We start from the raw sequence: 13126 nt of genomic DNA, 5'->3' as shown, positions 1-13126 counted from the left end.
TGTAGACATATTGAGGCAAAACCTGTTCCTAGTTGACTCTGTCTCGAATTGTTGCCTTTTATTTGATGAAGAACTATCTAAAGATTTTCCTTTGTTATTTCTTCTAAAGCAAAAGTCAATGCAAGTAACTCTGATGAGCGTGGAAACACGCGCATATACCTGTATATCTGCTATGTAATTGTATAATACCTGTTTTTATAATGCTGTGTGGATAACTTTACACTGATTTAATTACCTGACTATAGGAAGCACTGTTGCTTTGCACGCTGTGAGAGGCTCGTACTGTTACAGATGAATGCAGCATATTTACATATGTACGTGTATATACATATATATATATTCAAAAATGACGGCGGCTCTTTGGGGTGCCTGTTTCCTTGGTTCTTTCACTCCACTGGAACGTTGAACCTGAGCAGACCCTAGGATGTGAGCTTCCTGACTCCACCTTACAGACCACAGAGCCCCATGTCTATTTCTGTAGACCTATCTCCTTAGATTTGTACGTGCGTTTTTTGCAGATTTGAACTTTGTTTTCTGAAATTAGATGCCATTTATGATGATGTGACATCAATCAAATAAAGCATCATTATTTTCAGATTTCTGCTTCTCTTTCCCTTTTGCTTTCAACAGCTCCAGCTCTCAAACCTGCCTGGGGAGTCAGGTCGGGTAGAGCGTCTAGCACTTTCCCTCACCTACCCTTGCTCTGGATGGAGCAGTTCCCTCTTCAGTGTCATGATGGACTCCAGGGAGGAAGACAAATGAGAGTGACAGTGAGGATGCCTGCAGCTCCAGCCTCCATGGAACACTGCGTGGCGTCCCCACCTTTTCCTGTGTAATCTCATGTGACCGTCATCAACAGAGCTGGGGGGCCACAACTCGCTCCATTTTTCAGGTTAAAAAAGACGAGGTTCACAGAGATTACACAGCTTGCCAAGGCCACATACCTGGTGGGTGGCAGGGCTGGCCCGTGGCAGGGCTGGTCGGTAACAGAGCTGGTCAACGGTGTCTCACACAGAAGTGAGACCCTGGCCATCTAGCCAGGGAGCCAGGGCTCCTGGCCACTCCATGGCGCTCCCTTCCTCAGCAAGAGGCATTTGGGAATTGAGACCACACAGGAGAATTGCTTTGTGTAGGAAGTGGTATGGCAGGTCCGACCCTCATGACCAGTGGAAACTTCTCCCAGACACTTGGCTGAGGGGTGAGATGATGTGCCAACATCTCCAGGGATTGGCCTTGAGGTCCTTATGCTGTCAGGGGCCCCTGTGAGTCAGCACTGGGGCCTAAGTCCAGGTGTCATCTGGGGCCATCACCTGGGATATGGTCCTACTGGGCCCTACTTGGAGGTGAGGAGGAAGGTGTGCATGTGTGGGCAGGAATGGGACAGCACAACTGGCGACCTGGCATGCAGACTCGGCCCTCCCCCCAGCACTGTGATGCAATGAAGACAACAGCTGCCTCTGTACTCACGATCTCCCACACTCCCCTCCCTCTGCCCTGTTTCCCCATCTTTAGTTGCCATCCCATGCCCCAAACCCACCCACCAAACACAATAGCCTCTCCCCCACCCACCCCATGAGGTCACTCAAGTTCACAACCAGATAACAGTTTGTTGACCCATCCCCTCCACCACTGGGAAAGGGCTGGGCACTGCCCACACTCCGCGAGGCTCTCCTCCCCTGGCTCAGAATTGCTGCAAGCCTGCAGACCAGAGGCGCAGTGCTCCCCACGCCTGCTTATCGGCCGTGGGGCATCCTCTTTTGGAGTGCTCCAGAGTCCATGCAGAAAGCAGCACCCCACATCCAGAGCGCTCTAGGATCCATACAGCATGCGACACCCCCTCGTTGGAGCCCTCCAGAATCCATGAAGCACATGGCAACCCCTCATCAGAACACTCTGATCCCTCCCATGCAGTGAGCAGCACCCCACACCCAGAGCACTCTAGAATCCGTGCCATGCACTCCAGAATCTATGCAGCCGGCGTCCTCCAATGGACCCTGAGATTGTTTCTGCAAAAGGCCATGCCTTCATAAATCTGAAAATTTGGAAAACATCCCTCTACTTACATCCTTACAACCCACCACGCACGCTGTAGAAGCCTTTCTGGGAACCTAAGCAGGAAGATATCCAAAATGCCAAAATGGTGGGGCCTGCAATCCCACGGAGCACCCCCAACTCTTACAGTGCCCAGGCCGTCCCACTCAGCACAGACGTTCTGCCTCCAGCCCTCAGGCCTCCGGGTTATACCGGAAAGAGGTGACTCTTGGGGACGACAGGTGCCAGGAACCCTCTGAAAGCTGCAGCCCCTTGGACAAGGAGTCCAGCCAGATTGGCTGCACCCCCGCATGAGGGAGCCCAGCATCCCGACACCACCCCGTGGCTGATGGGAAGACACCATCGAAGTAGGTGTCCCTTGTTAACCACCTCGTCCTGCGGACAGATGGTGATGTCAGACGCGGGCGGCCTGTGCAGGGCACTTTTCCTGAAGAATCAGCAGATCCCCAGGCCCTGCCCCACTGTTTTATTGCCCTTCTCTGCCCTTTCCCCGTGTGAGCCGTTGTTGGTCTCTGCCTCCTGTTGCTCTGCAGATATTGAAGCCACAGCCAGGGGGCCGGATGGCCAAGCAGGGACCACAGCTGGGCAACTTATAAGCTCTGTGACCTTGGGAGCCCTGGGACCTCATTTTTCCCATTGTCCCCATCTGTAAAGAGCCAGGTTAGCACAGTTAAGAGCAAGTGTCAGGAGAAAATGGGATCTCGCCACACCGCAGGACTGAGACAATTCCTCTGGTTGGTAAGGCCAGGGAAACAGGTCCATGGGATGGAGGAGCAGAGGAAGTCGGCCGCACCCTATAAAACCCAAGAGGGAAAGGCTGCAGCGCCCAGGCCAACAGGGGCAAAGACAGCTGCACAGAGAGAAGCAGAGAATGAATCCTGTGCCTGAGCGTGGTCTGGGAACCCTTGAGCCCAGGAGCCACCTGGAAGGGGACAAGGCCACCTGGCAGCCACCTGGCAGGACCATGGCATTGAAGACCAGATGTGCCAGTCACACTGTGGTGCTCACATGCCCTTGGAAATCAACTCGCAATTCTCAGGGCAGAAAGTCAGGCCTTGTCTAAATGGGCAACTCAACAGAAGTATCAGCACACAGACAGATGTGTGTGTAATGGAGATGGTAGTCCCACGCCGCAGAATTCACTTTTGAAAAGTGCGTATCTCACTGGGTGTCAGTATTGTTTTTAGTGAAGTGTACGACGTGGTTGCTTTTAGCATCTAGTATTGCACAGAACTGTGCAGCCGGTACCGTATGTCATTCCAGAACATTTCCAGCACCGAAAAGGAAACCCCTCACCCATGAGCAGCCACTGTCCATCCCCAACTCCCCCACAGCCACTGAAACACTGTCTCTGTGGTTTTCTCTATTGCCCACATTTCATATAAATGGAATCACACAATACGTAGGTTTTTGTGATTGGCTTCTTTCACTCAGCATAAAACACACTTCCGTTTTGAAAACAAAGTAAAACCTAAGGAAGAGAGGGAGTGTGAACTCTAAATGCACTGGGAAACCCTGGTCACCCAAGCGGTGCAGCTCTGGCCTCACAGGGAGTGAGCGTCTTCAGCCTGCACCTGCTCCCGCAGCCATCAGCAGCCTCTGATGTAGTCACTGCAATTGTCCCATTTGCTGATAGAAACTTTGAAGTCCCAGGGGTCTCTAACTCTTTCTAATACATGACAGTGCCTCTCAAACCACCAAGAATGAGGACTGAGGAGAGAATTTCCAGACTCCACAGCTTTGTCACAGCCCAGGGCCCTGCAGGGCCTCAGTGCAAACACCTAGTGAACACGGCGGCTTCTTGGCTGCCTGGAGATGCACCTACCACTCAGCCATCCCTCAGAGATGAGCTGCTGCAGGGACCTAGGTCACCAACAGCCCCGGGTTCCCCCTCAGCGTCCACCAAGGCATCCACGCCAGGTCAACTTCTCCAGGGCTGCTCCCAACCAGGGCAATCCCACCAGACACAGGGTCCCTTGAGGGGTGCTCTGCTTTGGGGACTCCCCATCAGCCTGCTGGAGGCTCTTCCTCCCCAGTCCTTCCGCCACTCAGTTCAGAGGCATCAGACTCACTGCAAGGCCTGCAACTTCTCAGCCTGTTCTTCCTCACTAAGGACTTCCCAGTATATCTTTGGAAGCCCTCATGGGTGTCTGAGCTTGAAGCAAAAACCCTCGCCATTGCAAATTTAGGAATCCTTGGAATACAGTGATGAATACAAGGGAGTATCCAACGTATTGTGGAAGAATATAGAGCTTTCCAGCCGACCCTGGAGGCACTGTGGAAAATGAGAAATGCCGCAGCCACACCCTTCACCACCAACTCGAGAGGAGGGGAAGGCACACACATGCCTGGGAAAGCCATCATGAAGCATAATGACCACAGTGTGGGAAGAAGCCTAGTGTTTCCCTCCCCTTTCCACCAGCAGCACACGCCAGCCCCAAGGAAGCCCAGCCACATTCCAGCTTCTTCTGGCAATCAGAGTGTTCATTCTGGAAGGTTCTGGAAACATGGAACATTTCCAAGTCAGTGTTGAAGGTAATTGACATAAAAATAGTTCCTGGGTCCTATGGGTCACAATTCATTATTTGAATTCACCCTGAGCCACTGATGGATGTCAGTTTCAGATGTGCCCAGACCAGGAGGTGGGAAACCCAGCGGGCAACTGATGCCCGGTGCTGGAAATTAAATATACATGAGGCCCTATGAAAACATGAGAAATAAAAGGAGAGTAGTGTTCAATACAGTCCTACTCCGTGTGCCATGCTCTTCATGTCCACACCAGAGGATGGGAGGAAGGAGCCAGGGTTTGAGTCCCCCTGGATGGGCCTCCATGAATGCAGACAGCCCCAGGCATTGACATGTTTGAAATGAACCACTCGGCTAAAACTACAAACCAAGCAAAGGCAGGCTTTTCTTGATTTACACGCCCTGCACTCCTGGAAAATTCAGGTATGTTCAAGCCGTTTGAAACAAAAAATAACCACCAAAACAACTGTGTTAAGATGTAACACGGAAGTAGTCTCTGGGCTTCAATCATCATGAATAGGTTTGCAGCCACCATGAGCGTCCAACAGGAGGCTAGCACGTCCAGCGGGTGGAGGCAGTGTTCTGTTCAGCACACCTGGGGCCATCACAGAGTCCTGCCATGTCTGGCTCAATGTCCCCGTTCACTTGATTCATAAATGCATCCACAGATTCTCAAACATTGCTGTGGCAGAAGCCTCCACTGGGAACCCTTGGCTTAGATCACGTGTCCTGGGGCCCAGATCCTCCTCACCAACAGGGAGCCCAGGGTAATTCTGGGGTTGGGTATCTTTTTTTTTTTTTTTTTTTTTGCGGTGGAGTCTCATTCTATCACCCATGCTGGAGTGCAATGGCGTGATCTCAGCTCACTGCAACCTCCACCTCCTGGGTTCCAGCAATTCTCCTGCCTCAGCCTCCTGAGTAGCTGGGATTACATGCACCCACCACCATGCCCTGGTAGAGACAGGGTTTCACCATGTTGGCCAGGCTGGTCTCGAACTCCTGATCTCACGTGATCCACCCTCCTCAGCCTCCCCAAGTCCTAGGATTACGGGCGTGAGGGTGTCTTAATTTGTATCTAGTAGTAGTACCAGTGCACAGCTGATTGGTTGCGAGCTGCTATGACTTCAGCAGCCAGCAGAGGGCGATGTTTGGTCACCTTGTGGGTTGGACCAGGTTCCCGTTATGCCGTTAGGCTGGTGGGTGGGTGGGTTGCTTTGGGTCTTGCTCCCACATTGGTGTCTGTGATCTCTTATGATAATGTCACAGGCTCCAGGTGGGTGCTGTCAGGGGCGCTGCGCTCTTTCTCATAGCATGAACCCCACCTGGAGTTCTGACAGCCCTCCGATCCTGCCTGGGGCCTCCCAGGCCCACCACCTCCATCCACCCCGCCCGGGCAGCAGGAGTCAACGGTGAAGCTTCTGGAATGTGCATGAAGCATTGTCCTGTCTGAGGAAGGCACAGGCTCGGGCTAGAGACCGGGAGCAGCTCTGTGGTGGGTGAAGGAGGGGTCCCACCTGGTTCAGGTTCTGTGCTCCGTCTCATGGGCACAGCGGAAAGGAGTCTGGGCGGGGGACCACAGTGTGGGAGGTGTCTGCGGTGACAGCATAAGGCAATGCTGGGAAGGTTGGGGTGGGGCGGAGCAAGGAATTCTTTGAAAATGCAGGTGGGCAGTGCCCGGGAATGAGGTCCCAGGCAAGGAGGCAGCAGAACCGGACCCCCGGGGAGAGGGCACCGGCGGGGTAGGAGGTAAACAGAGCTGGTCCTCCAGTCTGCAGAGCGGTGGCCTGAGGCTGAGGCCAGGGCCTGGGGCCAACCTTGCCCTCCCTCCAACCCTCAAAGCCTGGGCATGGTCTGTGAGGGAAGCCAGTGCAGAGCCCACCCAGGAGGATGTCCAGAGCAGAGCAGCAGAGCCCAGGAACAGGGAACCACGTTTGGAGTAGGCTCTGCGGTCTGGGACAGTCCTGGAAGTTTCAATTCCATGCCTGGCAGCTGACGCTTCAGGGCATTAGAAGAGACACCCTGGGCTTCAGACTCAGAGACCAGGACATCTTGACATTGCCCCTCTCAGTAGGGGCTTTTGGACAAGCTACTTCAAAAAAGTCTCTTTCCATATCTGCAAGACAAGGGCAATACTACCTCAAGTCTAGGAATGTGGTAAGCTCTGGGAACCAGGCCCCCAGTGCGAGCTCAAAAACAAAGGTTGCTGTTTTAAAAGAGCAGTTGTTTCTTTTCGAATGGGGAGAAATAGAACAAGAATGCACCGCTGTGACTGCACTGCAGGGGAACTGTGGATCTGGCCCTGAGACCGCCCAGCGGCGGGAGAAGCTCAGGAGGCCCGGGCAGGCTCACTGGCCTTTGTGCATCCAGAACCGTCTTGAGGAGACTGGAGAGCTGCCCTGTCCCAGAACAGTGCGGGAGGGAGAGACCCACACCCCACTCCAGAGGTGGAGAGGCTTCATGAGGACGTGAGATGGAATCCCCGGTGCCACCAGCTCATTCGTTCCTCTAGCTGCATCCATTTATTAAAAGAAGGCCACCCAACGTGTCGCAGATGTTTAAACTTAATCAGGAAACAAATACAGAAAAGTGCCAGTTTGTTCCTAGTTACATTTACTGTACAAAGAAACAAGAACCCAGGAACGGCACGAGCACGGAACAGCAGCCAGAGTGGCTATGAAAAAACGGCCACTTTGGAAGATGGTTTTATTGGCTTGATGTTTTCACCAAGAAAGACATTGGTGATTTTTGAAAACTTCTATTTGGAATGAATTTTTTCTGCTTTCGAGCAGAAGCAGCACTGACGATGCTCGCGGGCTTTCCTGTGACGTGGGCGCTCATCTGGGGTTAAAAACATCCTTCCATGCGCTGCTGCTCCTTAGGGAGTCTTTTCCTGCCCTTGAGGCCTGGGCAGACCCTCCCCGAACCCCTCCCACCCTCTTCCACGACGCAGCAGAAATAAAGCACAACCGTGGAAAGGCTCAGGCACGAAGAACCGTCTTCGTGTGGAGCATGGGATCTTTATTCGTTAAGATGTCAGGCCCCAGACGTGAGCTCTCAGCAGAAGTGCTTGTCAGGAGCAAAGGGAAAGAAAAGCAGAGATGAGCAGTGCCCGGCAGCAATCCAGGTCGGGCACGGGTGCTCGGAGCTTCGCGTCCCCTGGCTGGGAGCAGCTGGAGGTGTCTCAGAACGTGCATTCTGCAAGCAGAGCAAAGGCCTGTGGTGAGCAGACTCTCTCCACCCACACTGCCCAGTTTCCCAAGGTCAAGACGGGCTCCAAGTTCAGCGCCTAGTCCTGCCTCCTCCCCCAAGTCACTGGGGAAGTGACTCCCCACCGTGTGGGGGAATGCCACAAATCCCACCTCGGGTTGCTAAATGAGGGACCCTGGGGTCAGGCAGATAACGAGGCCCTGGGCCTTGGCAGGGCTATGGCTGGCGCTCAAAGAGGAGGGTGTAGTCCCAGGACGAGGAGCCAAAGGAACAGGACCAGCAGTGGACAGTCGATAGACCCTTCTCTCTCCTGCCCTTCTCTGGACCCCCACCCCGACCCTGGACTTGCTGGGGAGGGTAGAGGGAGGCTCCAGGTAGGGCAGGGGCCTATCATTGATCAAGGAGCCTGGATCAGCAGGATTCAGCCTCCCTCATTTTCACCCTGGGACAAAGGGCAAGAGAGGCCCCTCTGGACGCTGGTTCCAGGAAGGCACCTGAAGCAGGTGCGCCCTTTGTAGGAGCTGAGCTGGCACTTGGACACAGCAGATGGCTTATAGCCGATTGCCCCACCCACATTGTGGGGTAGCTGAGCCTGGTGGAGCCAGGGTGGCAAACCCGGGTACAGGGCCATCTGTTACCCACACGGCACGCAGGCCCTCCGCCCTGGGGAGGGAACCCCCACAGTGGTTGCCCTGTGCCTGCCCTCCACCATGGCAGAGAGAGGGGGAGGAGATGCCCCTTGTGGCGGGGCAGAGTGGGGAAGTGGGGTGGGTCACCAAGTCCCAACGCCCAAGGCTGGCACCGTGTGCCATCTGTGAAGGGCCTGCGTCAAATACAAGACTCTGCATGGTTGGTCTGGAAAAACAGCCTGAAAGTCAGCCTAGCTTTCCACACCTGTGCATTTCCACTTCTCTCAAGAATAGTTGTTAAATTACTTTCCTCTATATAATGCCGTAGATTTGAACACCTTTTTGAAACAATTGCTTTTATGTTTTACCCCAAGGGGACAGAAGAGGTCAGCCCCTGGCCACGGCTGCCCTGGGCTTGAGGCCTCTGCTGTGAGGCCTTGGTGTGGGCGTGTGGGTTCCCAGGGACCTCCCACCTCCACCTCCAGCACAGAAAGGACAGGGCGGCCCTGAGACCCCCTGCCTTACGGGGCCAGGCCCACACCACAATGCTGCCCCTCGGGGCTTACCTGTTTCCTGCAGGGGCTTGAAGCACCAAGGCACTTCGGGGATGCTGGAGTCAAAGCAGCAGCCCCGGTTGTTGCATTGCTCGGGGGTGACCTGGGGATAGCCGCAGTCCACCCTGTCCTTGGCAGGCACGGCACACTGGTTTGCAGCTGTCCCAGACAAAGCCCTGTCAGCTGCGGAGCCCTCACTGGGCTGCGGTGGGGGTATTTGCTTTACTTTGCAACTTTGCACCCTCCCACTCCCCCCTCCTGGGTTCAACCGCTGCTGAAACCCTGGCCCCGGAAAGATGGGCTTTCCCTGTGAATATTTGAAGAGAACCAGTCTGTTTAATGCTAAACGGGGACTCTGGCCATCCTAAGCGTCTCTCTCCTTGGCATGTTGTTATCACCGTCTCAGGAAGCCACACACACCCCTGGGTCCCCTCCAGCTGGCAGGAACCCCTGGGGAATCCAGGGCCCCTTGAACCCGGAAACAAAGTTCCCCTTCATTGTTTGACCAACAACAACTTGCCCCTTTGTGTTAAATTAAAAACGTAACGGGAGGCACACACGCCATGGAGGTCACCCCAACGCATGCCACCCACTTTTCTTTCGTTTCTGCATCTCCCCACCCTGGATTGTTGTCTGCCCCCCCCCCCGGACATCCTTCAGCCCCCAGCATTTTCATTTTTCAGGCAAGCCTCTGCTTCTGTGTATGCAGCAGAAATTTACTACCTTTCCTTAATGAACTGCATATTTCCTTAGGAAAATGGAAATCATGTGCAGTCTCTTAAATTCCCTTCTATTGCTCCCAGTCCGAAATTCGTTTTCCCAGCACAGTGGTGTCCAAACTTTGCTCACACTGGAATCAGCTTCAGAGATTTAAAAATGACCAACATTGGCCAGGTGCGGTGGCTTACACCTGTAATCCCAGAACTCTGGGAGGCCAAGGCAGGAGTATCACTTGAGGCCAGGAGTTTGAAACCAGCTAGGCCAACATAGCAAAACTCTGTCTCTAGAAAAAATGCAAAACGTTAGCTGGGCATAGTGGCGCATGCCTGTAATCCTAGCTACTCGAAGCTGAGGCACAAGAATTGCTTGAACCCGGGAGGCAGAGGTTGCAGTGAGCCCAGATTGGGCCTCTGCACTCCGGCCTAAGTGACAAAGCAAGACTGTCTCAAAACAAACCAACTGAGGCCTGGCTCTGGCCCAGAGAGCCCTGATGTAACTGGGGTGCCCCCAGCATTAGGACTTTTAAAGCTCTCCAGGTGATTCTAACGGGCTGCAAATGCAGGAAACTCAGCCTCTGACCCTGCTCAGAAGACGGCGTCGTAAAAGCCGTACCCTAATTCCTTCAGGCAGGGGTTAATGGGCAGCCACCCCCCAACGCAGGGCTGCAGTGCAAAAGCTAAATGAACATTGCCCTGCATGTGTCGGAGTGTTCTGAAGTCATAGCTTCTCTCCCGTGTCTTTGCTTTTTGCTTTGTAAATGTGGAAACAGTGCATAAGGACCTGTATTGTAATTCGGACGTCTCCGGCCAAGACAGCTATGGGGTCGTGGAGAATGGGCTTGGACTCAAGCCCTGATGTCAACACTGACTGGGCAGGGCTGCCTTAGATAAGTTGTTAACTTTCTCTGAGCCTCAGTTTCCTTGTCTGTGAAATGGGGACAATAAGAACCCACTACATAGGGCTAGTGCAGGAAAAAGGGTATATGTGACAACTGGCCATTTCTTTTTTTTTTTTTTTTTTTTAAGGAGTGTTTTTTTTTTTTTTTTTTTTTTTTTTTGAGACAGAGTCTTGCTTTGTTGCCCAAGCTGGAGGGCAGTGTCGCTATCTTGGCTCACTGCAACCTCTGCCTTCCAGGTTCAGGTGATTCTCCTACCTCAGCCTCCCAAGTAGCTGGGATTACAGGCACGTGCCATCACGCCCAGCTAATTTTGTATTTTCAGTAGAGATGGGGTTTCAGCACCTTGGCCAGGCTGATCTTGAACTCCTGACCCATCTTGGCCTCCCAAAGTGCTGAGATTACAGGCTTGAGCCACCGTACCCGGCCAGAAGGCCATTATTAAATTAACTCAGAATCCTCCCTTATCCCAGGTCCCTTCCTTTCACGCCCACCTGCCACCAGGCAGTTGGAACGATACTCACACAAGCCCACGTACTCCTCGACGGAGCTGGAGAACACCAAGGTCAGGACCAGCCCCAGCAGGCAGAGCGCTCTGGCCATGATGACCACGGTGGGCTCCGGGACACAGCTCGGGACACGCTTCACGGTCCGGGAGGCCTCATTTATGCCCCAGTGTTTGCACAGCGCTGTGGCTTGTTTGCCTGGGGAGGGCTGTCCCTCCTGGCTCTGGCTGCCCCATTCTCTCCCGCACGCCTCTGTCAAGTTCACAGACAGTTCTTCTCTCCCAAAGGGGAGAGGTCTGTTCAGCCCCCACTGTTTTGGCAGCAAGCCCGAGGGCGGATCCCAGCTCTGGTTACGTCCTCTGCTGGGGAGTGGACCTGTGTCAATCGCCTTCCTAGCCGGGGCAGCAGGACAGGTGCAGTGTCCATCTCAGCCTCCCAGCCAGGAGCCCTCAGAACACCCCTGGTCCCATGACAACAGAACCCCAGGCTGCCCATCCCAGATCAGCCTCGGAGACAGGCAGCCTGAGTCAGGACCCTACGACTCTCTCACAACTCCTCAAACACACAGATTCCTTTGCTTTCTTTTTTGCTTCTTCCCCCTAAAATTATTAATTACATTTTAATAAATGGATGAAATGAATTGATTGAAAATATGTTAATAAAAACATGGTACACACAATTGGGTTTTTAAAATCAAATAATACAAAAGAGCCTCCCCTATCCAGGGGCATCTCTTTTGAACACTTTCTTAGGTATCCTTCCAGAAATTTTCTCTCTGAAACTAAGCACTTATTTTTTTAAGACAGGGTCTGACTCTGTTACCCAGGCTGGAGCGCAGTGGTGCGATCTCAGCTCACTGCGACCCCCAACCCTGCGGGGCTCAAGTGATCCTCCCACCCCACCTCGCCTCCTGAGTGACTGGAACAGCAGGCATGCGTCCAGCTAACTGTCTGAATTATTTCAGAGACCAGGTTTTGCCATGTTGGCCAGGCTGGTCTCAAACCCCTGGACTCAAGTGATCTGCCTGCCTCAGCCTCCCAAAATGTTGGGATTACAGGGGTGAGCCACCGCACCTGGCCACATTTTTTAACACAGGTGGAAACTGACTGTACACCTTTGCCCAGCTTTAGTTTGCTGTATTAAAAACTAAAGACTGCCTCTTGGGAATTGTTTTATAACAGCATATCAGATGAGACAGCGATGATTACATCCATTTTCAAGAGGAAGAAACTAAGACTCAGCATTTTAGGTGCCTGTCAGAGGTTTCTCCAGTGTCCCTGGTAGAGCTGGCATTCAACCCACTCCCAGAACCCTAGGCCTCTGCCCTTTGTGTCCACAGGAACCCCTGGGCCCCCAAGCTTCTGCAGTGGGCTGGCTGGTAGCAAACAAGAGGTTAATCTCATTCCAGGGAAATGGGCTCCTGGATTTTGTGTTCTCCGTGTTTCTTCTCCAGGGAGGCATTTTGATGACCCCCACTGACCCCTCCAGGAGCCTCTGTCTGAACATCCCTGGGGTGGACTTTATCACCCTGAGAAATGGGAGCACCTAGCTGCTCAGACTTTGCCTCCAGCTGGGGTCCCCAGTGTGCACAGGGTGACCTGAACCACCAAGGGTATGTCCATGAACTGTTCTTCCCTGAGTGACCCATGGGAGCCCAGTGGAGCACGTGCTGAGCACCAGGATGTGCCCTGCCCTCATGCTCAGCAAGTCCATTGTGGGTAGATCTGGGGGCCCCTCGCCTCCGGCGTGCCACACCCACTGGGCCCGTGAAGGAGGAAGAAGGAAAGAGCACTGCCTGCGTTGTTTTCAGGGAAGTCCCCTTTTCCGGGAGATGCTGGACCCAGGTTCATCAATACACGACAGGATTTTCAGAGGTTTCAGTTGCTTTTCAAAGATCATCACAGGGGAAATTCCCGGGGCATCTGGTGAGCTCTCCCTGCCTTCCCGCTGCTCATAACACCCGGAGGCCAGGCCAGGTCGTGGTGCGGGGCTGAGTTCCAGGAGGGTGCAGACACCCCAGGAACAGACTGCAGCCCC

General features: G+C 53.6%; 1 protein-coding gene across 1 annotated transcript; it reads right to left on the bottom strand.

The window, feature by feature from the left end:
- Positions 1-7556: 7556 nt before the first annotated feature.
- On the bottom strand, positions 7557-11454 carry TFF3 (trefoil factor 3). The gene is made up of 3 exons (XM_037742057.1): positions 11108-11454; positions 8981-9127; positions 7557-7773 (listed from the first exon to the last, which is right to left on the bottom strand). The coding sequence occupies exons 1-3, from the start codon at positions 11184-11186 to the stop codon at positions 7760-7762; spliced, it is 240 nt and encodes a 79-aa protein (XP_037597985.1). The 5' UTR covers positions 11187-11454; the 3' UTR covers positions 7557-7759.
- Between the last annotated feature and the right edge of the window lie 1672 nt (positions 11455-13126).

This window comes from Cebus imitator, unplaced genomic scaffold (assembly GCF_001604975.1).
Source record: "Cebus imitator isolate Cc_AM_T3 unplaced genomic scaffold, Cebus_imitator-1.0 Scaffold112, whole genome shotgun sequence".
Taxonomy (NCBI): Eukaryota; Metazoa; Chordata; class Mammalia; order Primates; family Cebidae; genus Cebus; species Cebus imitator.
Note: the sequence above shows the minus strand (reverse complement) of the source record. Positions and strands in the feature narration are given on the sequence as shown.

Bases quoted from the DNA above. Each gene is read 5' to 3' on its own strand.
- TFF3 (XM_037742057.1), bottom strand. From the start codon at position 11,186: ATGGCCAGAGCGCTCTGCCTGCTGGGGCTGGTCCTGACCTTGGTGTTC. The intron at 9,128-11,107 runs GTGAGTATCGTT...TGTCTGGGACAG, and splicing joins CGAGGAGTACGTGGGCTTGT to CTGCAAACCAGTGTGCCGTG.